Source organism: Lissotriton helveticus, chromosome 1_1 (assembly GCF_964261635.1).
Source record: "Lissotriton helveticus chromosome 1_1, aLisHel1.1, whole genome shotgun sequence".
In the NCBI taxonomy this organism is placed as follows: Eukaryota; Metazoa; Chordata; class Amphibia; order Caudata; family Salamandridae; genus Lissotriton; species Lissotriton helveticus.
In genome coordinates, this window is record NC_136057.1 from 1,384,254,733 (window position 1) to 1,384,281,760 (window position 27,028).

Consider the following 27,028-nt stretch of genomic DNA (forward strand, 5'->3'; position numbering starts at 1 on the left):
TTCCAGATCCCTGTGATCAAAGATTTTCTGGAAGGCTTGAAGAAAGTATTCCCTCCTGTCAGGCTTCCTTCGCCTTCATGGGAATTGAATGTGGTGCTGTCCAGATTGATGAAGGAGCCTTTTGAACCTATTCATAAGGCTTCGTTGCAGCACCTGTCCTGGAAGGCGGCGTTCCTCGTGGCCATTACATCGGCCCGCAGGGTGAGTGAAATTTAGGCGTTGTGTTGCCAAGAACCTTATACTGTATTTCATGCTGCTAAGGTTGTTATGCGTACTCACCCTAAATTTCTTCCCAAGGTTATTTCTGATTTTCATGTCAACCAGACGATAACTTTTCCCACGTTTTTTCAGAATCCTTCATCTCCAGCGGAAAGGTCTTTACATTCCCTGGATGTTAGGAGGGTGTTGAAATTTTATCTGGATAAAACCAAAGATATTCGTAGGTCAGACCAATTGTTTATCAATTATGGATCGGTCAGGACGGGTCTTGCGACCTCGAAGCAGTCCATCTCTAGGTGGATTGTGTCCTGCATACAGCTGTATTACCAAAAAGCTAATAAGACCTTAGGGGGTAAACCTAAGGCTCATTCCACCAGGGGTAAAGCTGCCACGACAGCTTTGCTCCGTAATGTTCCAATTGCAGAAATCTGCAAGGCGGCCACTTGGAAGTCGGTCCATACCTTTGCTAAGCATTACTGCCTGGACACTGATGCCAGGGCAGACGCTCAGGTTGGGCAGGCTTCGCTGCGAAATTTGTTCGCACAATAGTGGTGTTATTTCTTGTTCTCCACCGCCGCTTGGTGTGGGGATAGGCTTGCTATTCTATTCACTAGATTATGACTATACACAGAGATCCCCTACTACAGAAGGAGTAGTTTCTGTCCTGTAACTCCAGTTCTGTAGTAGGGGTATCTCTGTTATAGTCATAAGCGCCCGCCCTCCTCCCCGGTGAAGAAAGATATTCATGTAAGGAATGCTACAGGTCTGGCGTGTTACGCCTTCAAAAAGAACTGAAAGTAAATGGGACCTGCTGTGCATTCTGGGATACTGGGAGAAGTTCTGGAAAGTTCTCCTAAAGGCACAGTATCCTATTTAAGCCACATAATGGCACCCTATGGGGCTTGTCTGTCCATGCCTTTCTCTCTATCATTCCAGAGGCTTTTACTTGTAGAGGCAAGTTTCTCTGTGGAAGAAACTGGGCAGACTGTGCTGTTTGTGTGGGTGTTTTGGTGGAATTTCTAGTTGAAGTACTGGACAGTGTAGCCTGTGGATATAGGCTGCATTATTTGTCTTTAAATTCTCTCTTAAGTGTCTTTGCAGTTCTGCATTTTTTGACAACTTAAGAGATTATTTTTGATTGCCGGGGTCCACGCACATGGGCGGGACTATTCACTAGATTATGACTATAACAGAGATACCCCTACTACAGAACTGGAGTTACAGGACAGAAACTACTCCTTATTTATAGTCATCTCACAGGCCCAATCCCTTATCATAAACCATTATTTAGAGGAAAAACAAATAGGAATTGGCATAGCCAGTAGATCTCAGTTTAATGGGTTGATGTATACTGTATTAGCACATTAGAGCTAGACAAAAGGGAGTCATCAAGAGCAGATGGAGGAGAATAGTTGGAAAGTAGTTCCTTATGCAGTTCAATGCATGCACTCAGAAAGATGCACTGAGACAGACAATACCATTATTTGAGAGATGAATACTCCAGTGGACCAAGCCTAGACCTGATTGACACTACCTCAAGCCAGTGGTTGAAAGATCCTGATCGAAAAAAGCTAGGAACGGACCCGACCCAAATCACACTGAATGGTTTTTCTGTAAGCAATAGGTCTATGTGACAGCTGTGCAGTCAAAACCCAGACCAAAAAACAGTCTATTGATACCGAAGAAACGGTCAGTTGTACCTGAAATAATTGCAAATGGGACTTCTAATTTTATAGTGTTTGTTTAAGATTTCCGCCTTCATTTGTCAATATTGATTTTGTTTGTTTCAACTGCATTTATCCATATTTATTTTCTGTGATTTGAAAAAAGTAGACAAACAAGTGTATTTCCACATTTACTTAACTGATAAGTGCACGTTCACAGCTGGATTCTGGTCCGAAGTCATCTATGTAAGCAACTGTATATAAAGCAATGCACTAATTTATTATCTGTATGCTATAGGCACATGAGTACCTCTGCAGCTATTTAAGGAAATATCTCATCCCTCTTTTTAACTTTAAACCTTTCTTTCAATCCGAATTAAAATTGACTTGCAAGTCAAGCTTGATAGCTTGGAAATTCACTTAAAAGATGACCTGATATAGTATTGTTGTATTTTTAAACATAAATGCAGACCGGAGAGTACATTTCCCCATCTATTTTATGTGTGAAAATCAGATGAGTGGAAGCCTTAACTGCCAATTATCCATATGTTTTCCACATTGGCAATAACTGTTATTTCTTTTATAATTCAGATACACTAGTTTATGTGGTAAAAATTAGATTATGAATATCCTACCTCTTTGCACGCATTTGTGTTGACTATCTTATTGATAGTAAGGTCTATCATAGCCTGTTTGTGCAACAAAATGACTCTCACACTTAAGACCTGTAACAATTAGACCTAAATTCATGAACACCCAAATGTTTGTCCACCATAACAAAAGAAAGAACAAAAATGTAATTATTCTTTTTAAAAAATGAATAAAATATAAAACTTATTCAGTGCAAGCCAAACATTTGATTTATTTTACAAAAGGAAAGGTTCTGAATCTGAACAAAAAATATTTTTTCTCCAGTGGACATCATTTATTAATTTAATTGTAGCGCACCTTCGACTTCTATTCAGTTTTCGAACATTTTCAAGGAGCTGGGAGTCTCCTCTTTCACTGTGGCCTATACCTTTCACCTAGTAATCCTTTCCCCATTTTAAGTTTGATTGTGTCTCATCCTATGTCCCACTCTACTCTAACAAGCCCCTGTTGTTCATCTCCTCCGTCTTGCAGGTAGTATCCTTCCTGTCACAGTGTATGACAACAGCAATTTCCGCGTACTCTTCCACTTTGCCCGGGACTCTCCGCCGGGGAGACTGGACGTGCTGGTGGTTGTAATCTCCATGATTAGCACTGCCCCTGTGCCTGTGAAGAACATTGTGTTTCAGGCTGCGGTCCCAAAGGTTTTATTTTCACTCCTCTCTTGGCCATTCACTCCTGTCTTCTTTACAATTTTGTCATTTTACTCTTTTCTTTATATTTGTTTTCTTCTGTCCTTGTTTCTAATTTCTTGTGTTTGTATCTTGGTTTTTTCTAAATTTTGTCTTGGTATTTTCCTTTAATGTATAGTAGTTCCTTTTTGCTTAATACTTATTTTCCCTATTTTTTCATTTTGTTTTTCTTCTTTTCCATTGTCTTTTTTAGTTTTCCAATATCTCTCCTCCTTTCTCCATTTTGCCTTTCTTATTTTGTTTCACGTCATCCAGTTTCACTTATGCTATTGCTATTTTTCAATTGTGCTTTCTCATTTATTTGTTCATTTTCTTACCATCTTATACGACTTCTTAAATTTCTTTCTTTTCCTATTTATCCTTTTAAAATTCTTTTATACATTGTTCTCTCATTCACAGCCTCCTTGTTATCACCCTCCTTACCTCACTTCTTTCTATTTTCCTGCAGGTGATGAAGGTGAAGCTTCAGCCCCCCTCAGGGACAGAACTTCCAGCCTTCAGCCCCCTTGTGCCTCCCTCTGCTATCACTCAGGTGCTGCTGCTGGCAAACCCACAGAAGGTAAACAGGGTCTGTAGTCTTGAAATGCCCTGAACAACAGACTCAAAGTTGCAGAACTGCAGAGCCGCTGTGCTCCAGGATAATTTTAGAGTTACTGGATGCATTATCCTTTCAAACGTATACCCATGCTTAGCAAGGGCTATGAAGAGTGTCTGTGTGTTGTTGTTACATGGCTGTCATGGTGCATCAAACACTGCAGAGAAGGGCTCGGTGTTCATGTGATTCCATTGGGGTTGAAGATTGGGTGAATGCACACAGTTTTGCATCAGGGACTATGTTTCTCCTCTCAGCTAAAACAATATCTCAGGTGACTGATTGTCCTCTCTCCTCTCTATTTTTATCCTCTTCTTTAATACTGACCCTCTCTTAAGCCTCTAATGAAAATTGTAGCAAGCTCTTGTAGTGAATTCATCTCCTTTTCTGCTCACAAGTGTCTGTATGTGGTCTTGTAAAACACTAGTTTTCATCTTAAACTTGAGACAATAGCACAGTTTTAAGTTCTACTGCAGTCTTCATTTGTTTGTGTGGTTGTCTTTTAATTACCACGGCAAGCTGTAGAATTCACATGCACAGTGTTCACATGTTTAGAATACATATTCTGGGAATTTGGGCATGTTTGTGAGTTGTCGACTGAAAATGGATGTTGACGAAAGAGGCACACCTTTGTTCGTCATTTTGCCTTGCTCCATGCCACAGACATGATGGCTTCCTCAGTGACATTGCTACAGAGATTGAGAGTTTATAAAGACTGTCTAATGTGACTTTCTAGGGTAGATGCAACAGCTGTACACATCGATAAAAGGTGGGCATTGATGGCTTTCTGGAAAAGTCAAATGTTCATTTTATATTTTAAAAAAATGACATCCACACAAACAAACAAAGATGGTGATTTGGTTCTATAGTCTATGACATGCATAATATTGTCTAATAAGCTACTCTTTTGGTGCCAAAATGTAACATTGCTGTTGAACCAAATAGTTAAGTGCTTTGTAATAGAATACATTTAGTTTCAAGTGAAATGACAGGTGTGTGTGACATCAGACTGCAACTGTTTTAATGCCGTCGGTGTATGTGCTAAGATAAAAGCTGGCAATAGTTCAATCAACATGCCCGATTCAAAGGAAGATTACAAAAGACAGTCAAAAAAATTTGTTTGCCATTTAACAAGGCATTTCTGCATCTGAGCCAACTGTTTCACTTTTTTCTCCTATTCTTATGTCCCCTAGGGATTTGTCTTATTAATCCCTCTGTCTTGCACATACACACTGTAAAGCCAACGGTGGGGTCCCTCATTTACTGTCTTAACACCATCAGCAATCTCTCTGCACCCAAAGTCTTTATTTTTTTTTTTAATTGTGCAACCCTGTGGCCTTATGTCAAACGTCCCAGTTGTCTGACGGGCCTGGAAGTCACTCAACAATGCTTTATAAAAATGCCAAATATAGTGTGTATGGTTCTCTGTGCCTAATGGAAATCACTATTAATCCACATTAAATCATAGAAGAAGAGCACAGTCCACACAGGCTTGCCTTTGGTGGCAGTCACCCAAAAGTTTTCACTGTACTCTCATCGGCTCACTTACTCCTTGAACGGATAAGCAGACAGACAGTGAAACTAAACCTGGAAATCCCAACCGTTTTCTGTTTTTAAAGAGTAACCATATTTAAGATCTTGTCGTCACATGCTCCTCATGGATGTTTGTTCTGAATCACTGCTGCTTGAGATCAGAGCAGAGCGGGTTATTGAACACTGATCTACTTCTGGAAGCAAGTCTGTAGAATCCAAAAGGTTCTGAGCGTATTCTCCAGCCAAGATCTGCAGCCCTCTAAATAGAATACCCAGCTTTTTCTAGACATTTGTGATTCGCTAGCCTGGCTGGTGAGCATTTCTTCTCTATTCACCACCTCCTGGCATGGTCAGTAAGCTTCCTTATGGAAATTTAATTCCCATACTCTTTGCCTTGAAGCAGCCTGGAGTAAATTCAATTGAAAAAGTATCTCACAACATGCCTTTGAACTCCATCCCAGCTTAATGCTTAATACTGATCATTGCCAGCTCTAAATTCAACCTTTCTATTGAAAAATCACTCTCTCCTGTTCTTTTGTAACCATGTTTTCTATTACAAAAAAGTACTCAAAATCATCCAATTTACCGTGTGGCAAATAGTAGATGAAAGAGTTAAATTACACAACCTTTGACCCGATGGTTCAGGATAGCTGGGATTGTCCCTCCACAAGAGGTTCTTTAAAAATGTTCTCCCAGTATAAAGCCTACCAAAGAGAATTGTGATTTTTTTTTTCCCCATCTCCTATGTTTATTTCTTCTGGTAGAATCGATAATCTGCCAGTCCCAGGCACTCCGTGATTGTGTGACGTTCACAATCGGATAGAGACATGTAGCCGCAGTATCCTTACCTTTGAACTCCCAGTTGTCAGGCTGGATCCAGATGATTTTGAAAGCAGTACCTTGCGCGCTGTTAGGTAGCGTCAGTTGACTCCACGTGACATCGTTGACGTTGTGTTCGTTGTCGTTGTGACTTCCGTATTGTCAATATAACCTCCACTCTGGCGTGCTGACGTCAGTTCTTTTCATTCCGCACCAGCCAGCGCAGATCCGTTACGGAAAGATTACCCCCTGTCATTTCTTTGGCAGACTTTTTTAGACTCTTTGTCGACTTCTTTTGGTGTGCTTAGGGATGTCTAGCAAGAAGACTTTGGGGTTCAAGCCATACGGTGCCTGTCACTGCACCATGTCGGTCACGGACCCCCACTTAGTGTGCTCTGGTGCCTGGAGCGCGACCACGACAGGATGTTGTGCTCAGATTGCCAGTCCATGGCGCCGAAGCCTTTCAGGGAGCGGTCCTTAAAGCTGATCGTGGCCCGGTGCTACAGAAGTCGCCTCGACGATCTCGTTCCTGGTCTCGGTCGAGAGGAAGGTTCAAGCACCGCTCCAGTGGACCACCTCGGAACCTTTGCTTCTTTTCAATGAGGCCTTGATGAATGTTCTTCTGGGCACCTGGTTTGAGTCCAGCACAGGGGCTCCTGTGAACAGAATGATTGCCCGCCACCATCGCCCTGCACAGGGCGACTAGCTTTCCTCACCGCCCACCCTACCCCACAAAGCTTGGTGGTCCAAGCTTCCACTTCCCGTCACGCGTTCCCTTCCACTCCCCCGACACGGAATCCAAAAGACTGAAAAGCTTTGGGAAGAAAATGTTCTCTTCCATCAGTCTTGCATTGCAGTCGGTGGACACCACATGCCTTTTGGGCCATTATTTCCATTCAATATGGGATACGGTTGTGCAGGTGCTGCCCAGAGTCTCGGAGGAGGACCGGGTTTTGCTCACCCAAGCCATTTCAGACGGGGGAGATGCAGCTAAGTTCGCCGTCCGATGTGGCTTGGGCACAACAGACTCGCTAGGTAGAGCCATTTCCTCAACAGTGGCAGTACTATGCCACGTTTGGCTGAGGACGTCTGGATTTTCAGGGGATGTCAAGGCAAATCTTATGGACATGCCCTTTGATGGCTCCCTTGTCTTTGGAGACGACAGATCAGCGCTTGGGCGTTTTAAGGACTCATGAGCTATGGCCAAGTCCTTAGGCCTCACCACAACATCCCGGCCTGTATCTGCTTTTCGCTCCTTTTCGTGGCTACAGAAGGGGCTTCGAACTGCGACAACCTTACTCTGGCCAGAGAACCGCACAAGTTCAGCAATCTCTGCGAGGCCGTGGGCGCGGTTCACCCCAACCTCGAGGTGCTAGCAGTCATAATTTGAGCCAAGCCACAATCCCCTCCTCCACCACAAAACTTCCTAGTCCAATCCCAACGGATCATACATGTCCAGTTGGTGGCAGGATACACCATCACCTCCCCCACTGGCAGGACATCACCTATGACAGGTGTGTGTTGCAAATAGTCCGAAGGGACTACTCCCTCCCCTTTGAGACTACCCCTCCATCCATGCCTCCAGCTTATGGTCGGCTGATGGAGGATCACTTTGTCCTACTCCGCGAGGAAGTCAAGACTCTCTTGGCCAAGGGAACTATAGAAAAGGTTCCTGGGCATGAAATAGGCTGTGGTTGTTATTCCCACTATTTCCTGGTTCCAAAGAAGGACTGAGGCCTTCATTCTATCCTCGACCTCAGAGCCCTCAACTACTTCCTCAAGAAGGAGAAGTTTAAGATGCTCAACCTCGCTCAGGTCCTGTCTGCTCTGGACCCGGGTGACTCGATGGTAGCGTTGGACTTGCAGGACACCTATTTCCATAGTCCCGTCCAGATTCCCCATTGTTACTATCTGTGGTTTACGGTGGGCCACCACCACTTTCAGTTTGCCATGCTCCCTGTTGACTTCACCAATGCCTCTCGCATGTTCTCAAGGGTGATTGCAGTGGTCGCAGCCCGTCTGCGAAGAGCAGGGGTTCCAGTCTTCCCCTATCTCGACGACTGGTTGCTGAGGACGGGCTTGTCCCAAAGACCTTCTCCCAGCTCCAGATTACGGCTAACATCCTTGCTGGGGTTCACTATCAACGTGCCGAAGTCGCACATGACTCCCTCTCAGATGCTCCCTTTCATCGGAGCAGTTCTGGACACTGTTCAGTTTTGGGCTTATCCTCCCGAGCGGTTAGTCCAGGATATTCAGGCTATGATAACCGATGTTTCAGCCTCTATCCTAGATTTCGGTGAGAATGAAACTGAGGCTGTTGGGCTTCATGGCCTCCTGCATCCTGCTTATGAACCAGGCTAGATGGCACATGCGACCTCTTTCGGATATTGGAGGGCACTGCAAAAGACCTGCAGTGGTGGCTAACAAACTGCGATTGGGTCAGAGGCAGATCCCTCTCCCTACCCAGATCTCACAGTAGTGACAGATGCCTCTCTTCTGGAATGGGGCAGCATCTGGGAGAGGTGGAGACCAGAGGACACTGGTCTCTGGCAGAAGCCTGGCTCCATATCAACCTGTTGGAGCTTTGGGCGATCCGATTGGCACTGAAAGCCTTTTTACCATCCATCAAGGGAAAGGTGGTTCAGGTGATCACGAACAACACTACCGCCATGCGATACGGCAACAAACAGGACGATGTGGGGTCCCGGATCCTCTGTCAAGAGGCCCTGCATCTCTGGACTTGGCTGGAACAACAGTGCATTTCCCAGGTGGTTCAATATCTGGCCGGTTCTCTGATCACAAGAGCGGATGAACTCAGCCTTCGGTGCCTTGAGGTTCACGAGTGGCGTATTCATCGGGAGGTGGTGCAAGTTCGCCTCCGAAGAAAACGTGTAATGTCAGCAGTTTTGCACGCTGGATTTTCTAAGGCGGCTCCCGCTTGGCAATGCCTTTCGTCACGAGTGGCGCTCAGGCCTCCTGTACGCCTTTCCGCCCATCCCAGTCCTGCCCAGAGTGCTCAAGAAGATCAGGAGCGAACGAGCACAAGTCATTCTTGTGGCTCCGAACTGGGAACGGAGAGTTTTGTATCCTGAGCTTCTGGCAATGAGCATTGATCCTCCGATCAGGCTGCCCCTTGGGGAGGTTCTTCTGTCACAGGGGAGGGTTCTCCACCAAACCTGTCCACTATCTGCCTCCTTGCATGGAGATTGATCGGCGACAGTTGACAGCTTTTGACCTTCCTGCCAAAGTCTGTGAAGTGATCCTGGCAGCCATGCATCCCTCCATGAAGGCGGTATACGCCTGCCGATGGAACACATTTTGTAAATATTTTACAGAAAGGTCTATTGACCCCTTATCTTCCTCTTTGTCAGATGTTCTCGTGTTCATTCATTCCTTGTCCCAGCAGGGCTCTGCTCTGGGCACTTTGAAATGCTACCTTTCGGCCCCATCTGCCTTTCTTTGGCTGCCAGATAAGCCTTCACTTTTTAAATACTCTTTTGTGCAGAGATTTTTAAGGGGTTAACCCATTTGTTTCTCGCTTCCCCTTTTATTATGCCACAGTGGGACCTTAATTTGATCCTTACTTTCTTGATGTGCACACCGTTTGAGCTGCTGCCGAACTGCCCTCTAAGGCTGCTCACTATCAAAACAGCCTTTTTGGTGGCAATTACCTCTTGTCAGGGGGGTGAGCAAACTGCAGGCACTGTCCTCACAGCCTCCTTACCTGACCCTCTTTTCGTACAAAGTGGTACTCCGGACTAGGGCATCTTTTCTGCCTAAGTTGGTAATACCCTTCCATCTGGTACAGTCTGTTACTCTGCCCGCTTTTTATGCACCTCCGCATCCTTCTAAGGAACCGGAGCGTTCTACTCTCTGGACGCCAAAAAAGCGTTATCGTCCTACCTTGATCACACCAAAGAGTTCTGGGTGGATGACCAGCTCTTTGTAGGGTACTTGAGAGCAAAGAAGGGGCGTGCTGTCCAAAAGAGGACCCTATCAGGCTGGATTTGTAGTGTAGTTCCTATACTCCCAATAGGCTCTGCGCATTGGAATAGTGTATCCTGTGGTTTAGACGTAGGACTGAGGTCGACTAGGTCTCTACTGAATATACTAGACTTAATTGTGTGTGTGCCAGCTAGCTCAGAGGTCACTAGAAACTTTCTCGAATGAACAAGAAGGGATTAGTTTCTGACAACTGCTTAAAACATGACAACTTTGTGTTCGAGGCATGTGGGCTGTTGAATTCATATCTTAGCATAGATCGCCGCCTAGTGTTGGGTCCGGATGATTGCACCTTGTTGTCCTGGAAGAGTCTTCGACACGTTACAGTTTATCACCGGAAAAAGAGACCATTGGGCACGGACACTCCTTCCCCTGTTCCTCCAAAGAAAAAAGACTTCGGGACATCTCCCTCGAAGCCTTTTGCTCCTCCTTTCTTTCCTAATATGCCTTTTGTGCCCTACTCTCCTACACATTCAGATTATAATAATGGAGATAACATGGGGGAAGATCCTCAGGATAATTTTAATGAACCAGAGGATCCTGATGCACAGGATGACACATGGGATGACCAGAATGATCCATATGACCCACAACCCATCCCAGACACCTCCACATACCCTACAAAGCCGTCGCCTACTGACGACACCATTGTTTTTAACCAACTGCTGGATAGGGCAGCAAAATACCACAATGTCGACATGCACACTGACCAAATAGAAGAAGATTTTCTATTTGACACTTTTCCTACTTCAGAGAAAAATGTCAGGACACTTCCTATGTTAAAAGGGGTACTAAAACACGCACCAGACATATTCAAAGATCCAGCCAGAGCGCGTGTACTCAATCCCAGGATTGAGAAGAAATATAAGGCAGACCCTACAGACCCTACTTATATTAAATCCCAGTTGCCTTTAGACTCACTAGTAGTAGCAAACGCTCAAAAGAGAGCTAACTCACAAACAACAGGAGATGCTCCCCCTCCTGACAAAGAGTCTAAGATATTAGAAGCCTCAGGCAAAAGAGTAGCCTCACAGGCTGCTAATTCATGGAGGATTGCGAACACACAAGCTCTACTAGCACGCTATGATAGAGCACATTACGATCAACTTGAAAGTTTACTGCAACACCTGCCAGATCCTTTTAAAGCTAAGGCTAACGACCTCATACAGGAAGGCAAATTTATAACTAATGCTTCCATTAAATGTGCGCTTGACGCAGCTGACACATCAGCCAGGTCCATTAATACTAGCGTATTACTACGCAGACACGCGTGGCTGCGCATCTCTGGTTTTCAAAACGAGGTGCAATCCACCATCCTCAACCAACCAGGTAACCAAGACTTCCTGTTTGGCCCTGCAGTAGATACCATCTTAGACAAAATGAAAAAAGATACCGAAACTGCTAAGTCTATGGGCGCACTTCAGTTTCAACAACATAGATGTTCCTTTAGTCGCTCCTCCTACAGAGGCTCCGCAAGAGGCAACACATCACAAACTTCCTCTACATACAAAAGCAACACCCAAAGTTTCTTTAATAAAGGCTCCAACAGAGGAGGTTAGAGGGGCAACGATAACAAGAGCAGAGGACGTGGCGGCAATAACACCAGAGCCTCCACTGCCGCCAAACAGTGACTTCATCACACTCCCTCCAGACCATCCAACACCAGTCGGAGGCAGAATCAAACAATTCCTACCAGTCTGGAACTCCATTACCACAGACAGGTGGGTGAGACAAATTATCCAGTATGATTACTGCCTGGAACTCACTTCTACTTCTCCCAACATACCACCCAAACACCGTCCTATGTCCAAAGAACACATCACATTGTTACAACAAGAGGTCGCGTCCATGCTACAAAAGGGAGCAATAGAATCAGTCCCTTTTCAACACCAAGGAACAGGGGTATACTCTCTATGCTTCCTAATTCCCAAAAAGGATAGATCCCTCAGACCCATACTAGACCTCAGACCACTAAATCAATACATACTCTCAGAGCATTTCCAAATGATTACTCTACAACAACTACTCCTGTTACTCCAGCAAGGCGACTTCCTTGCCACATTAGACCTCAAAGATGCATATTTTCACATAGCTATACATCCAGCTCACAGGAAATACCTCCGGTTCACAATAGAAGGTCAACATTATCAATTCAAAGTTCTCCCCTTCGGGGTGACTACAGCCCCAAGAGTTTTTACAAAATGTCTAGCGGTAGTAGCAGCACACCTCAGAAGGCAACACATCCACGTGTTTCCATACCTCGACGATTTGCTCATAAAGGCCAACTCGTACGCGCAGTGTGCAAGCCATACGTCTCAAGCACTCCAGCTGCTGCACAGTCTGGGTTTTTCCATAAATTACCCAAAATCACATCTACAGCCCTCCCACATACAGCAATATCTGGGAGCTACAATAGATACCTCAGTAGCAAAGGCATATCCAAATCCAGCCAGGATAGCCAACATGCAGACTCTCATTCAAAAGTTTCAGCCACAACACTCTTTGCCAGCTCGAGTGTTCATGCAGCTCATAGGCATGATGGCCTCCTGCATATTCATTGTCCCTCATTCCCGACTTCAAATGCGTCCATTGCAAGAATGCCTAGCACGGCAGTGGAACCAAGCTCAAGGACAACTAAAAGACCTATTGTTGGTAGACAGTCGCCTTTACAACTCTCTGCAGTGGTGGAACCCACAAAACCTTTCCAAGGGGCGACTGTTCCAAGAGCCGGTTCCACAAGTAGTACTAACAGCGTACGCATCACTGACAGGTTGGGGAGCCCACTTACTTTAATACACAGTCCAAGGGCTCTGGACAATCCAACAAAAGACACTGCATATCAACCACTTGGAGTTGCTAGCAATATTTCTGGCACTGAAAGCATTCCAGAAATACTTGTACAACAAGGCTGTGTTGATCCGGACGGACAACATGACAGCCATGTATTACATCCAGAAACAAGGAGGGACACACTCTCCACAGCTGTCTCACCTAGCACAGAGCATATGGAGGTGGGCAATTTCCAAAAACAGTTTTCTCCTAGCAGAAATCCTGCCAGGGAAAGACAATCAAATAGCAGATCTGTTAAGCAGACACAGCCAACAGCTACACAAATGGGAGATTCGCCCTCAAGTTCTCCAACCATTCTTCCAAGAATGGGGGCATCCAGAGAGAGATCTGTTTGCCATGAACGAAAACTCAAAATGCCAGTACTTTGCCGCCAGGTTCCCTCATCCGTTGTCACAGAGCAATGCGATATGGATGAACTGGTCAGGCAGATTTGCGTACGCTTTTCCACCAGCCCCACTGATTCCGCTGGTGGCACGCAAAGTACGGCAACAGTCACTCACAATGATCCTGGTTGCTCCCACATGGGCAAGACAGCCATGGTACTCAACGCCAGGTTCCCTCATCCGTTGTCACAGGGCAATGCGATATGGATGAACTGGTCAGGCAGATTTGCGTACGCTTTTCCACCAGCCCCACTGATTCCGCTGGTGGCACGCAAAGTACGGCAACAGTCACTCACAATGATCCTGGTTGCTCCCACATGGGCAAGACAGCCATGGTACTCAACGTTCCTAGAACTTTCAGTAGTTCCCCACCAAAGACTGCGCCTCTCGCCCCATCTTTAAACTCAGAATCATGGAGAAATCAGGCACCCAGACCCCAATCAGATGAACCTAGTGATCTGGCTCCTGAAGTCCTAGAGTTCGGATACCTTAACTTGCCTCCTGATTGCAAGAACATTATTAAGGAGGCAAGACAGCCAACTACTAGAGCATGCTATGCAGCTAAATTGAAAAGATTTGTAATTTATTGCAATAATAACCAAATCAATCCATTAGATGCGTCCATCCAAAACATTATCTGTTACCTCTTGCATCTTCAAAGATGCAATCTAGCATACTCTTCCATAAGGCTACATCTTGCTGCTATAGCAGCATATCTCCAGAACAGACAACACCTGTCCCTATTTAGAGTACCCCCAATCAAATCTTTTATGGAAGGTCTTAAAAGGATAATCCCTCCAAAGCACCCACCTTCACCAGTCTGGAACTTAAATATAGTACTTAACAGACTTATGGGACCTCCTTTCGAACCCCTCCATTCATGTGAATTACAATTTCTAACATGGAAGGTGGCATTTTTGATTGCCATTACCTCCCTCAGGCGAGTGAGTGAGCTACAGGCACTAACCATTCAAGAACCTTTCAGGCAAATACATGCAAATAAGGTTGTACTTCGGACTAACCCTAAGTTCATGCCAAAAGTCATATCCACTTTCCATATCAATCAATCCATAGATTTGCCAGTTTTCTTCCAAAACCCACAGTCAGTGGCTGAAAGAACCCTACACACACTAGATGTAAGGAGGGCTCTGCTATGTTATGTTGACAGGACTAAATCATTTAGGAAAACAAAGCAACTGTTTGTTGCTTTTTCCCCACAACATAAAGGTAATCCCATCTCAAAATCAGGAATAGCCAGGTGGATAGTTAAATGCATTCAAATATGCTATCAAAAAGCTAAACGCACTCAGTTGCCCCAAAAGCACACTTTACGCGTAAAATGGGGGCATCCATGGCTTTCCTAGGGAATATCCCTCTCGAAGACGTATGTAGGGCAGCTACATGGTCTACCATACACACTTTCAATAAACACTATTGTGTAGACGTGCAAACAAAGCAGCAAGCTGCTGTAGGCCAGGCTGTCCTTAAAACTCTTTTCCAGACTGCTGCAGCTGGTGCAGGTGACCACCGCTAGAGATGATACTGCTATGCAGTCTATGCTAAAATATGAATTCAGCAGCCCACATGCCTCGAACGGAAAATGCTACTTACCAGTATGCATCTGTTCTTGGCATGTAGGGCTGCTGACATTCATATCGCCCACCCTCCTCCCCGGTGCCTGTCGCAGCTGCAGAATTCTCTTTTGCATGGCCATCTCATACTTTACTATACTCCATCTTTGCCACAATGGCGAAAAACAATCTAAGGATGGAGAAGATGCCAATGTGCACTGTAGTCCAGGGGAGGAGTCACCTATCTCGTGATACTTCAAAGACTCTTCCAGGACAACAAGGTGCAATCATCCGGACCCAACACTAGGCGGCGATCTATGCTAAGATATGAATGTCAGCAGCCCTACATGCCAAGAACAGATGCATACTGGTAAGTAGCATTTTCCTTCCCAAGAATAAGAAGTATATCTCTAGAGTCGCAGAAACAATAGACAGTTATTTCACTCAGTCAATCGGGCATGCTTCGTTTCACCAGAGGTGCAGAGAAATAGAGACAGGCGTTTTCAATAAAAGTATTTATTGAACAGTCTTCTTTCTCATGCAGAGGAAATGAACTACAATCGTAATACTGGTTGCAAAGTACAATGCGTACAGTACGAAGAGTATTATTAAATAACACTGTAAAAGCATGATATGGTTTCTAAGCCATAAAATACATAAAATACATACATTGATAAATAATGACTAAAAGTACTCAACTGGTGCTTCTAAAATACGCCTACCCCGGTGTACCTAACATAGGTCTAGTACAAGGGAAGAAGTAAGTGAGGTGTAGCTTAGTTTCAGAATTCTTTTGCCAAGAATCTAATCCAAGAATTCTCTTAGGGTCTAATCAGCTCCGTACCTTGATTTTAGAATTTAGGAGATCTGGTATCTCTCTCTCAGGACTCGATTTCCCAGCAACCCGCAAGGGTAGCCTGGAAACACTGGAGCTGGATTTCTCGGCAGGAGAAAGTACAGCGTTTCTCAGTGCGTCAGCTGGAGGGTCGGCTTCCTTCAGCACTTGCTGCAGCAGGGCGCGTCGGACAAGTAGATAGTCGAACTGCTCCAAACCAACCTGTGTTTGTTTGGACAAGTGTGGACATATTTATACCTTGAAGATGCCGAGTTTGACGTAAGATTGGACATAATAACGTCATTAGAAACTTAATTCTCTGAAAACTCCATGAGTTCTTGGATAAATTAATATTCATGCAGGGGGAAGTCCCTGACTGCTGAAGGCGGGTTTTCCCAAGAAATCGTTGTAGATTTTCGGAACTAGTGGAAGTAGCTGAGCCGTATTAGGACTACTTGAGCTATGTCATAATATGGTTATGATTTCTATGCCTATATTAGGATACGATATTTTATACCTATATAAGGGCAAGAATCGGGAAAATTACACTAAGGTCCTAAAACGCTATGCAACACCCACTCCACCTGGCGGCAAATAGCTGGAATGAACTGCCTATGGAACTTAGATTAATTGACTGTCATTTGTCCTTTAGAAGGCAATTAAAAACATTCCTTTCCCCCAAATCAGATTAAATTACAATGATGACCCTGTTATTTGCCACTACCCACTTCTGTCATAACAGCGCCGTGATATCCTATTTAGGATGATTGTTCGCGCTCTATAAGTACCATTGACATTGACATTGACATTGACTCCACGTATTATGTCTAATGTTACTAAATCTATAAGCATAAAAAACATAACTAAAGCATGTGTTCATAATCCCACCCAAAATACATGAAATGCATTAAACATGGTTTATACACATACATGAATATTTGTCTTGCACGCATTTTACAAGCAATAGCTGTCATTAAAAAATGCTATCTAAATGAAACATGAAATGACAGTTATGAAATGGCTCTATATTTACAGAAGAAAAAAGGTCGAGACCATTCCATAGCATAATATTTAAACTGTTATCGTGTTCATGAGATAATGCCAAATATTTGTCTATAGGAAGTATCAAATGAATTGCTTGTTCTCTAAGAATAATTCTACCTTAAGGAGATTACTTTGTGCCAAGGAAAAAGTTCTATTCTGAAAAGGGAAAAAAAATGTTTAATGCAGATTTGCCAAAACATACAGTTCCCAAGTTAGAGGGTTTGTTTTGAAAAACCGAAGGCCGAATTTCATGGAACGCTGTGTGCACTTTCAAAAGTTATTCTTGTTGTCGGGAGAAAACATCAAATCATCTAAGCTGGCAAAGAAACCGTCTACCACAGTTGGTGAAAGTTGAACTACTTCATCAAGTAGATCAAATGTGCATAGATGTGAAGCATCGCCATCAGCGTCATTCGCATTAGCAATGTTCGATGTAGAAGGTACCTGTGTGCCTGTTGTTCCACGTATCTCACCAATAGCTGGATTCGCTGGTGAGACCTCAATGAATGCTGTCATCAGGATTGGCAGCCGTTGGGGGCAACACGACGTACGAGTCGTTACAGGACCCAGCAAAGTGTCAACATCCGTTGGCAGTGCTGATGGGAAGTGTAAGACAGATGTCTAACACGCATTCTTCTCCGCAAAGCAGGCATCGTAGAACAGGTTCTGAATGAAAGGAACCAAATGGTATTCAGATCTCTTAAACGAGCCAAGCCAAGAATCTGTGTAATTCTGTCACGATACCGCATGGCCAGGAGAGCCCGTTCCATTGTAGTCTGGGTATCGTTGGTGACTGGACTTACCATATCAGAGCAGGAGAAACAAAAATAGAATTCCTGCTACAAGTCCCAAATTGAGAGGCAGACCGCCGAACACGGAGTGCACGAAATTTGGAGAAATGCCGAGGACTGCTTCGAATGGTGTTAAAACAGTCCAGAAAAGATCGTCTTAAATACATGTGCGATGCCACTGGTATCAGACATGTTTAAGATTTTACCTAACATTTCTGAGAAATGTACTGGGCAGTTTGTTGATAATAATGCATGTATCTCTGCAGAAGTCCTTGCAACTTGCAGATCATACGTTTCTCTAGACGAGGTCAGTGGCACAGTTTTTTGCAAAAGAATGACTTTCATTCTGCTTAAAGTATCAATTCGTATAGAAGAGATATTCAGTGAAGGCCATAACGCCGTCTCCCTGTCTGTATGACTTTTTGGATACAATACTTGCATACAACAGGTGACCCTGACCGACACACTAACCAGATAGGCTTTTCCTGGCAACATGCCACAACAGCTGAGATCGTTGAGCATAATGTAGCTCCCATTGGAAAGCTTCCTAAAAATCGGGTCTATCACGGCCGCTGGAGTACTGTGCATGTGGCAAGAAAGGTTATTTAAAGAACCTTTGCAGGCTCCATGTAAATTAATACCTTCACATAAAAGTGTACGGCTTAGTGAATTTAAAAAAAAATTGTACTAAGAAATACCTCCTTTCCCCCACTCCAACATTTGTGTGTGTATGGTAAATTCCAGGTTGACTTAATGTATCCTTTACCCAACCTTTCATACAGGCCTGCTGGTATATGCTGTAAAGAATACTGAAATTGGAAAATCGTCACTGGTATCGTGATGGTGCCATGTATTATCCATTCAACAACAGGTGTCTCAGAAACAGTTAATGGTAATCTTTCCAGTTTTTCAATGCTCAGCACCCTATAGTCTGCTCCTCTTTGTGCCAGAGAGATTAGTTTATCTGTGAGGTTAAAGACAGTAAACAATGACGTGGTATTGATTAGACGCCATGGCACATAGCCTGAACGGAGATTTTGCAACTTCCAGCCCAGTAGCATTATAGAACGCAATTGAGACTGGCCATGTTGTAACATTAGAAAATCCTGTTCTATTATGTCAATGGCAGATGATATAATGTTGTCCAAAGAATACATTCCGGAGGACAGAGTCGTTAACCCATTGTCTACTACAGAGAGTGCTTTCTCTAAATTAATACGATCAATTCCTCGTATTTTTTCTGCAGGGTCCATTTGCGTTATTTTCCAAGCTTCATTGTAAGCAGAATATATACCGGCGTATATGAAACGTTTTTGACGTTGTTTACGAGGCCCAAGTAAAAAGTCTCATAAGTCAACGCCTTCTTCAAGTAAAGTCAAGTGTTGTTTAATTTCTGGAAGTGTGGATTTCTGTAGCCAATCAAGGCATAGTTTTCCTACACTGTATGTGGTGACTATGCCTGGATGTTGTCTCAGGGAGTATCTTGGATCTGGCCTATTCATTTTGACCCCTTCTGTTTTGTTCCTGAATCTATCTGGACAGTTATTCGTGTCTATGGGCCAGATTAACCATTTTTTCCAATCGGAATTAGTTCTGTTGTGTTGTAAAATCTGTTTTACGTCTACCTCCTCATCTGCAGTGTCATTACTGGCAGGTGTGGGTTTAGGTATGGACGATTTGTTTAAATATTTTATCTTAGCTAAGCCAAGATCTTATTTATATTTTTAAAATAAAACGTTTCTAGATTTGTCATATTAAAACCTGAGAAGTATGGAAATATCTCATAAAATGTTTTAAAGCTGCCTTTTGCTGGCGTAGGACAATGTTCCTGTTGATCATAAGAAAAAAACATTCCTAGGGTTCGCAGATTTGTGCAAGTAATGATGACCATAATGATTATAACAATATAGTTCTTCATAACTTGTTGAACCTTCTAGGTGTTACTGTTTTTGAAATGTTGATGACATTTCTAAATCTGACATCATATTATTAACAGTTTCAAAGTCCCAATCATCAGAAAATGTGCTGGGTGAGACAAAGTCACTCAAAGAAACCTTAAACTGGCGTGGAATCTTTAACAGTTCCACCGGGCCATAAATGTCATAATCAGTTGTGTCCCATGCTATACCACCAGGTATAGGAACAGCTGTGATGTTCACTGATGACAGGTCTCTTCGCTCACAATGAGATGATTTGTAAGGTTGCAGGAACAAGTTTATGTTCTTACTTGCTGTGTCCATTGTACTGTATTTTCCATCTATCATTTTTCCCAAACTTAAAACAAGAATGAGCCAGAACAGGAGAAAAAGTACACCTAACACAATCCAAAATTCAACCCATGGTGAAACCAGATATGTTTTATCAAGTTGATGAAAGAGTTCTGTTATTTTTTCTTTAAAATGTTTATTTGCTGACGTTATTTCTGGTTCCTCAGAAAAGTTATCAAAGTTGATAAAATAGCCAGCGGCAGTTCTGCCAAGAGTTGGTATCGCATCCGGATTCTTTGAAATCTCTGGAGTTACTTCCTCCTTTGACATGTTTGTATAGTCAGATGCTACATCATTGTAGACAGGAGTTTCTTGACGAACTGATATTTGGGTATCAAGAGGGACGAATTCCATGGCTTTGTTGCAAAGTCCTTCTTTTCTTACTGCAGATTTATCAAAGGTGATAAGTCTTTCAGTTTGAACCTCTTGAATAGTAGCCAGATTTGGTCGTCTGCTACTTCTTGGGAGTCCACTGGGCCTACTACTTATTATCGGCCACATGATGTGGTTTTACCAGGTCAATTGATACTGTTCTGTTCTCCCTTTTTCCAGCAAGCGGCGGTAGTAACACTGATCTTGTTCCAAGAATTGCTAAGACAGGTACTGCTTTTCTATAAGAAGGCCCAAATTCCTTCTTTACCGCAATCTTTTCCCTGACTAGATCCCCAATCTTTGGAATCCAGACAGGTCTTGCTGTGACAGGTGGTTTTTCTTCAGTGGTTGTTGGACTTTGTGTTGTGTTACTCAGACTTCTTCTCGTTTCGTTTAAGTCCTGTAAAACAGCCAAACGGTCTTTGATATCAAAGGGTTTCTGTTCCACCACTGAAGTTTGACAATCAAGATCCTGGATTAGCATTCTAGTACCAAATAATAATTCATATGGACTGATTTCCCCCAGAGAATTTCTTGGCAGATTATTAAGACGACGTTGGACACTATTTAGATGTTTGACCCACCCGTCACCTGAACCTAATACCCTGCTGTTATAGATTGCTTTAGGTCACGGTTTTTTCTTTCCACTACCGCATTTCCCTCAGGATGGAAACTAATCTATCCCCCACTCCAGGAATTTGAGCAAAAGGAACGGAGTTTGCATCAATTATGTATGTATTCGTAAGTGGATAGTTTAGAGGTAATGCTGCATAGCTACCTTTCATTGAGGCTTTTACTGCTAGCAATGTTTCACCATCTATTTCTCTTTTTGTTCGAGCGATTGTAGCTACGGAAGCCATTTGCACAGCTGCCTTCGCGGCCTCATCAGCCATTGAATTCCCTGCAACGTGAACTCAATCACGCTGATGACTCAGTGTATGAATCACGTGAGTCTTTTGTAGTTCCTTTTGCAAAAGAACTACTTGTTCCCATAGCAGTTTATGCTTAATTGTGCCACCTTTTGCGTCTTTGAAGCCGTTCTGAACCCAGTTCTGCAAGTATTCATTGTAAGATTGGACGCAGTAATACGAATCGCACACTATGAGTGTGGGGAATTCGGGATCGGTATTTTCAAGTGCCATCTTGAAAGCCTGTAGTTCAGCTCGCTGAGCTGTACAGTCTCCGAGAGATTGAGTTTTTGTGACCATAGGTCTAAATTTACCTTCGCGCCAACGACCTTTAACAATTGCGCATGCAGCACTATAGGCTTGTTTACCCCCTATTGGGGGCTGTGCTGATCCGTCTGGATAGATTATACATCCGTAATGTTCTAGCGGCAGAATCTCGGTCGGCAGAGGACATTCGTGTTCGTACTGTAGAAATTCTTGTGTTTTCAAATACGGGTCAAAAACGTATTCAACATCTGTTGCAGCAAGAGAATTAACCCATTGTATCCATCTCGGATGTGAAGCTTTAGCATTTGGAATGCTTGCCTTTGTCACTGCCTCTAAGGCAGGTACAGGTGTAATGATTTTAATGCGTTTACCCTGTGCGAGGGCTCTTTCTTTTGCTACAGCAGTCTGAACCGCTGTCAGTATCTTTTCTGTTGAAGTGAATTTCATTTCAGCTTGTGTGTACAAGTGTGACTTGTATGCTATTCGTACCGTCTCACCATCGATAAAGGTTAGGTATGTGAATCCGCATCTCCCTGGGATGATTCGGATCACTGGGTTGCTCACGTAGTCGCGTGTGTGTAACTGTGTTTTTGCTAACATGTCTGTTTGCACTGAACGCAAAATTTCTGTGTGTTTTTGTGTCCAATTAGTGGGTTTGAAAATAAAGTTTGAAGCAGGTGCACAGCCTGATTGTTCTGCTTTTCTCTTCACAAAAGTTATAAAATAAAGATAAACTCGTTATGCGGTGCTCCAAGGGTGACGTCTTCCGTCTTTGGCGTCATAAACATGTAAACAAAACGTGCTCCTAATGAATCATTAGTTACATCCCCTTCAGACACACAGAGTTTGGGTTCCTCCCAAAATTGAGGACTCCACTCAGTTTTGGTCAATTCATGCAATTTTTTCTTTTTATTCAAATGTTATAGTTCATGAGTAATTTGTTTGAAATTCATTTAACATTCCATTGATTTCAACTCAATATTCTTTCGTAACATCATTGCTTTCCTGGCTCCTATGCATTTCGGGCTCTAGACAGCCCTTCCTTAGGGAGCATCACAGTTAATTCAAAGATAACATAACCACGTCAATCTGTCAAGTTTCAATAAACATTACAAAATAAAACAATATACAGTAAGCTTCATGCAGTAAGCTTCGGTGAATATGTAACACGCGTGTATTCATGCCAGTGTTCTGTTTGTAATGTGCCCGTGAAAGGTGTGTGTTGAAAATGTGACCCGAAGGCATGCCGACTGTGTCGAAACAAATAACTTTCATGTCTCTTTAAAGCAGGGGCTCGCGATTCTGAAAAACGAAAAAATACGCAAAAACTATATTAAATGCCCGAGTGCCGTGGAATCTAACCATGTATCGTGGTCCGAGCATATCTCGCTCACCTTCTTAATCAGTTTGTGTCCAACTCATTCAGGATCGGACTTTCGGGGACGCTGGTACACGTTTCCGTGTTTGTGAAAATTGAGTATTGGCGATTGGATGCCTACTACATCAGGTGATGTTGGAGGCAGAAAAGATGAAAGACAGACTACGCTGTGTGGAACCACTGTGGATGATGCTTTAAAAAAGTATATGCACAGGCTAAATGTGGTACGGGAACAAGTGCGAAAAAAAATTGTGTGAAGGCCACGTAATAAAGTGAAAAAGTATGTGTGTGAAAAATAACAAATAACAATTACACCGCGAAGGTTTGGGAAAACAGGTGTTCAAAAAAGTAATGCTGTGTATTTCTGAAATGGGTGTAGCAAAAGGCAACATAAACTACAGTATGGCGATTGTATTTATGAATAGTCAGTGATGAAGATTGTCCAGTGTTTTCTGACTATCTTTTTGAAACGTGTACTGAGAGTAGAAAATTTGGATACCACCACGACCCTTTTGTTTTCCACTTTCGTGTGTTCTTTTAGTAGATCTGTTATACTTTTGTTCTGTACGCGATCTTTTGCTTCGTCAATTGTATTCTCTGGATAACCTCTATTAAGAAATCTGAAACCTATTTCTTCTATTCTTTGCTTAGCCCTAAGAGGATCGGATGTTATTCTTTTCACCCTTGTCATTTGTGAGAAAGGAAGATGTTTTTTAAGTGACATCTGGTGGAAACTTGAGTAGTGTAACATCTTGTTCCGGTCTGTAGGTTTGCGGTATATGTCTGTTTCTAATCCTTTTTCTGTTAAAAGGATTTCTACGTCTAAGAATGTCACTCTCTGTTTTGAAATTTCCCAAGTCAGTTGGATGCGTTCATCTAGGGCATTGAGTTGAGTTAAGGCTGTTTCCAATTTTTCTGCAGAATTCTTCCAAATGATGAAAATATCATCAATATATCTGACCAGTAATTTGATGTTATCACGCCACTGCTTTTGTGAAAGAATGTGTCTTCATATTCCTTCATGAAGATGTTAGCATACGCCGGCGTGGCGCAATTGCCCATGGAAGTACCCACAAGTTGTGGATGCCATTCCTCGTTGTATTTGAAGTAGCTTTGGTAAAGGGTAAACAACATTAGTTCCATGAGAAACGTTTGCATAGGTAACTCCAGATTGGTATTGACTATGGCTTGTTCCACGGCTTCTATTCCTGAAGAGTGCGGGATCGAAGTATACAGTGAGTTGACATCAGCTGTGCATAGAATTAAGCTCTCCTCCTGTTCTACTGTGACTGATTGTAATTTCAACAAGAAATCTGTTGTGTCTTTGATGTATGTTTGCATGTTCTTAACTGTGGGTTGCTAATATTTGTCAAGAAATTGGCCAATAGGCTCGTGTAAGCTGTCACGTGTTGAAACAATGGGTCTCATGGGAGTGTTTTTTAAGTTCTTATGAATCTTGGGAATCATGTATAAGACCTGGCTTTTGGGATTTTGTTTTGTGAGCAAATTCTTGGTTCTTTCGTTGATTGTTCCAGCTTCATGAGCTTTATCAATTATTGATTTCAATGCTTTTGTATATCTCCCAGTTGGATTGCCATCCAACTTCATATAGGTATTGGCGTCAGATAAATGTTCCATGACCTTGAACTCATACATGGCTGAATTCATGATAACTAATGCTCCTCCCTTGTCTGCCTTAACGCAGGTTATCTTGTTGTTATTGGCTAATTTCCTCAATGTGTCAGAATCTTTTTGTGTGATGTTCTTCACGTTCTTGCGTTTGTAATTTAGTTTACCAAGATCCTGTTTGACCAATTTCTCGAACAAGTCTAAAGTCTTATGACTGACAGGGGCTTGGAAGGTACTGCTTGGTCTCAACCCCTTCAATTGATCAGATTCAGATTCTTCCTTACTGGGTAAAATGTTGTCGAAAAAATGCCTTAGTCTCAGTTTCCTCATAAGCTTAAAGAAGCTTACTTCCAATTCCAAAGAGTCGGTGTCAGTAGTGGGAACGAAAGAAGTTCCCTTTTGCATAGTTTCATCTCATTGGTTGATAAATCATGATCAGATCTGTTAATCACTAGTTGACCTTCACCACTGTTTTCTTTTTCTCCTTGTCCTTCTTCGGTATGGTGGCCCTTCTTGTGTTGGGATGCTCTTTTTCTTTTTCCTTTTCCCCTCCTGGGTCTCCTTTTTGCAACTGGCCTTCGTCTAAAAAATCACTAGTTGTTGCTGTGGTTGCGGTCAATGATTCCTCGGTCTGTGGTGTTTCTCTTACTTTGGATGTTGTTTGAGTTCTTTCACTTTGAGCTCTGTTGGATGTGTCGCTACCTGATGAAGAGGTGTCAGTGTGCTGTGTATACGGACGGTTCCTTCTTCTCTGGGCATAGACTTCCGCCCATGTATAAACTTCACCCAGTTTATAATCGAGGGTATCCCTCTTAAATTTTCTAATTTTTCTCTCATTAATTTCACGAGAGTGCCTTGCGATTTGATCATTTATTTCTTCAAGGGTCTTTGACCAGTCTTCCTCAGACATCATGTTTGTCAACTCGTTCGACACCTCTACTATTTCTTTGGTTAAATCCTTCAAGATGCTCGATAGTTCCTCTATGATTAATAAAATCAGATCCAAGGAACACTTATTTAGAATAGCATACCACCTTTCCTGCGTACCAGCGTCCCCGAAAGTCCGATCCTGAATGATTTGGACACAAACTGATTAAGAAGGTGAGCAAGATATGCTCGGACCACGATACATGAGGTTAGATTCAACCGCACTCGGGCATTTAATATAGTTTTTGCGTATTTTTTCGTTTTTCAGAATCGCGAGCCCCTGCTTTAAAGAGACATGTAAGTAATTTGTTTCGACACAGTCGGCATGCCTTCGGGTCACATTTTCAACACATACCTTTCACGGGCACATTACAAACAGAACACTGGCATTAATACATGCGTGTTACATATTCACTGAAGCTTACTGCATGAAGCTTACTGTATATTGTTTTATTTTGTAATGTTTATTGAAACTTGACAGATTGACGTGGTTATGTTATCTTTGAATTAACTGTGATGCTCCCTAAGGAAGGGCTGTCTAGAGCCCGAAATGCATAGGAGCCAGGAAAGCAATGATGTTACGAAAGAATATTGAGTTGAAATCAATGGAATGTTAAATGAATTTCAAACAAATTACTCATGAACTATAACATTTAAATAAAAAGAAAAAATTGCATGAATTGACCAAAACTGAGTGGAGTCCTCAATTTTGGGAGGAACCCAAACTCTGTGTGTCTGAAGGGGATGCAACTAATGATTCATTAGGAGCACAATTAGTAGGTTTGAAATCAGGTTTGATTATTTCGTACCCTTTCTGTGTAGTTTAGAACAGAAGTTCTTCCAAAATTCAGGAAACCTAGAATAGACTGTAAGTTTTTCAGCGTTTTTGGAGGTTGGAGCAGCGTACATTTCTCTAAGAAGTTTGCTTCTAGGCTTTTTCCTTCACTTGATAACTCGTATCCCAAGAATAGGACGTTGAGGTGGGCAATTCGTGATTTCTTAAAATTGAATTTATACCCTTCAGAAGCGAACCCCAGTATGATGGTGTTCCCTTTTTTCAAGTGCACGTCCAAATCATCGCCTGTAAGATAGATGTCATCGACATAGGTCAATGCCTCATCATCGTACGTTTGTAGTAACTCTGTTACTCTGGCTGAAAATAACCCTGGACTATTCTTGAATCCCTGGGGGAGACGGCAAAATTGTCTCTGTGTCCCCATTATTGAAAAAGCGGTCAAATATCTGCTTTCAGGTGCAATGTTTTGACAAAAGAAACCATTTGAGATATCTAATGTAGTTTTATATTTTTTGCGCACAATGTTATTCATCAGTGCTGCACTATGTGCATTTTGTACTGCAAATGTTTTGCAACAAGAGTTTAGATGTCTGTAATCCAAAACTAGACAATATGAATTGTCTGGTTTGGAGACGGGAAACAAAGGATTGTTCATTGATGAGGTGCATGTTTCAATCATCCCTTGGTATTCAAGTTGATTTGAAACCTCCCTGACCTGTTTTTTAGCTTTCTGTTTTACAGGATATTGCCTTTTCATTATTGGTTGAGTTTTCAACTGGATTTTATGGTGAGGGCAATCCTCATCATATCCTACATGATTTTTGTATAATGCTGGGGCCTG

General features: G+C 42.8%; 1 protein-coding gene across 2 annotated transcripts in view; it reads left to right on the forward strand.

Moving 5' to 3' along the window:
* GGA1 (golgi associated, gamma adaptin ear containing, ARF binding protein 1) overlaps positions 1–27,028 on the forward strand; it is a 136,125-nt gene that overhangs the window by 93,046 nt on the left and 16,051 nt on the right. For both annotated transcript variants that reach the window (XM_078684067.1, XM_078684073.1), the window contains exons 15-16: positions 3,006–3,175; positions 3,672–3,782. In XM_078684067.1, the coding sequence (XP_078540193.1) occupies positions 3,006–3,175; positions 3,672–3,782 (281 nt within the window). The remainder of the gene's footprint in view (positions 1–3,005; positions 3,176–3,671; positions 3,783–27,028) is intronic.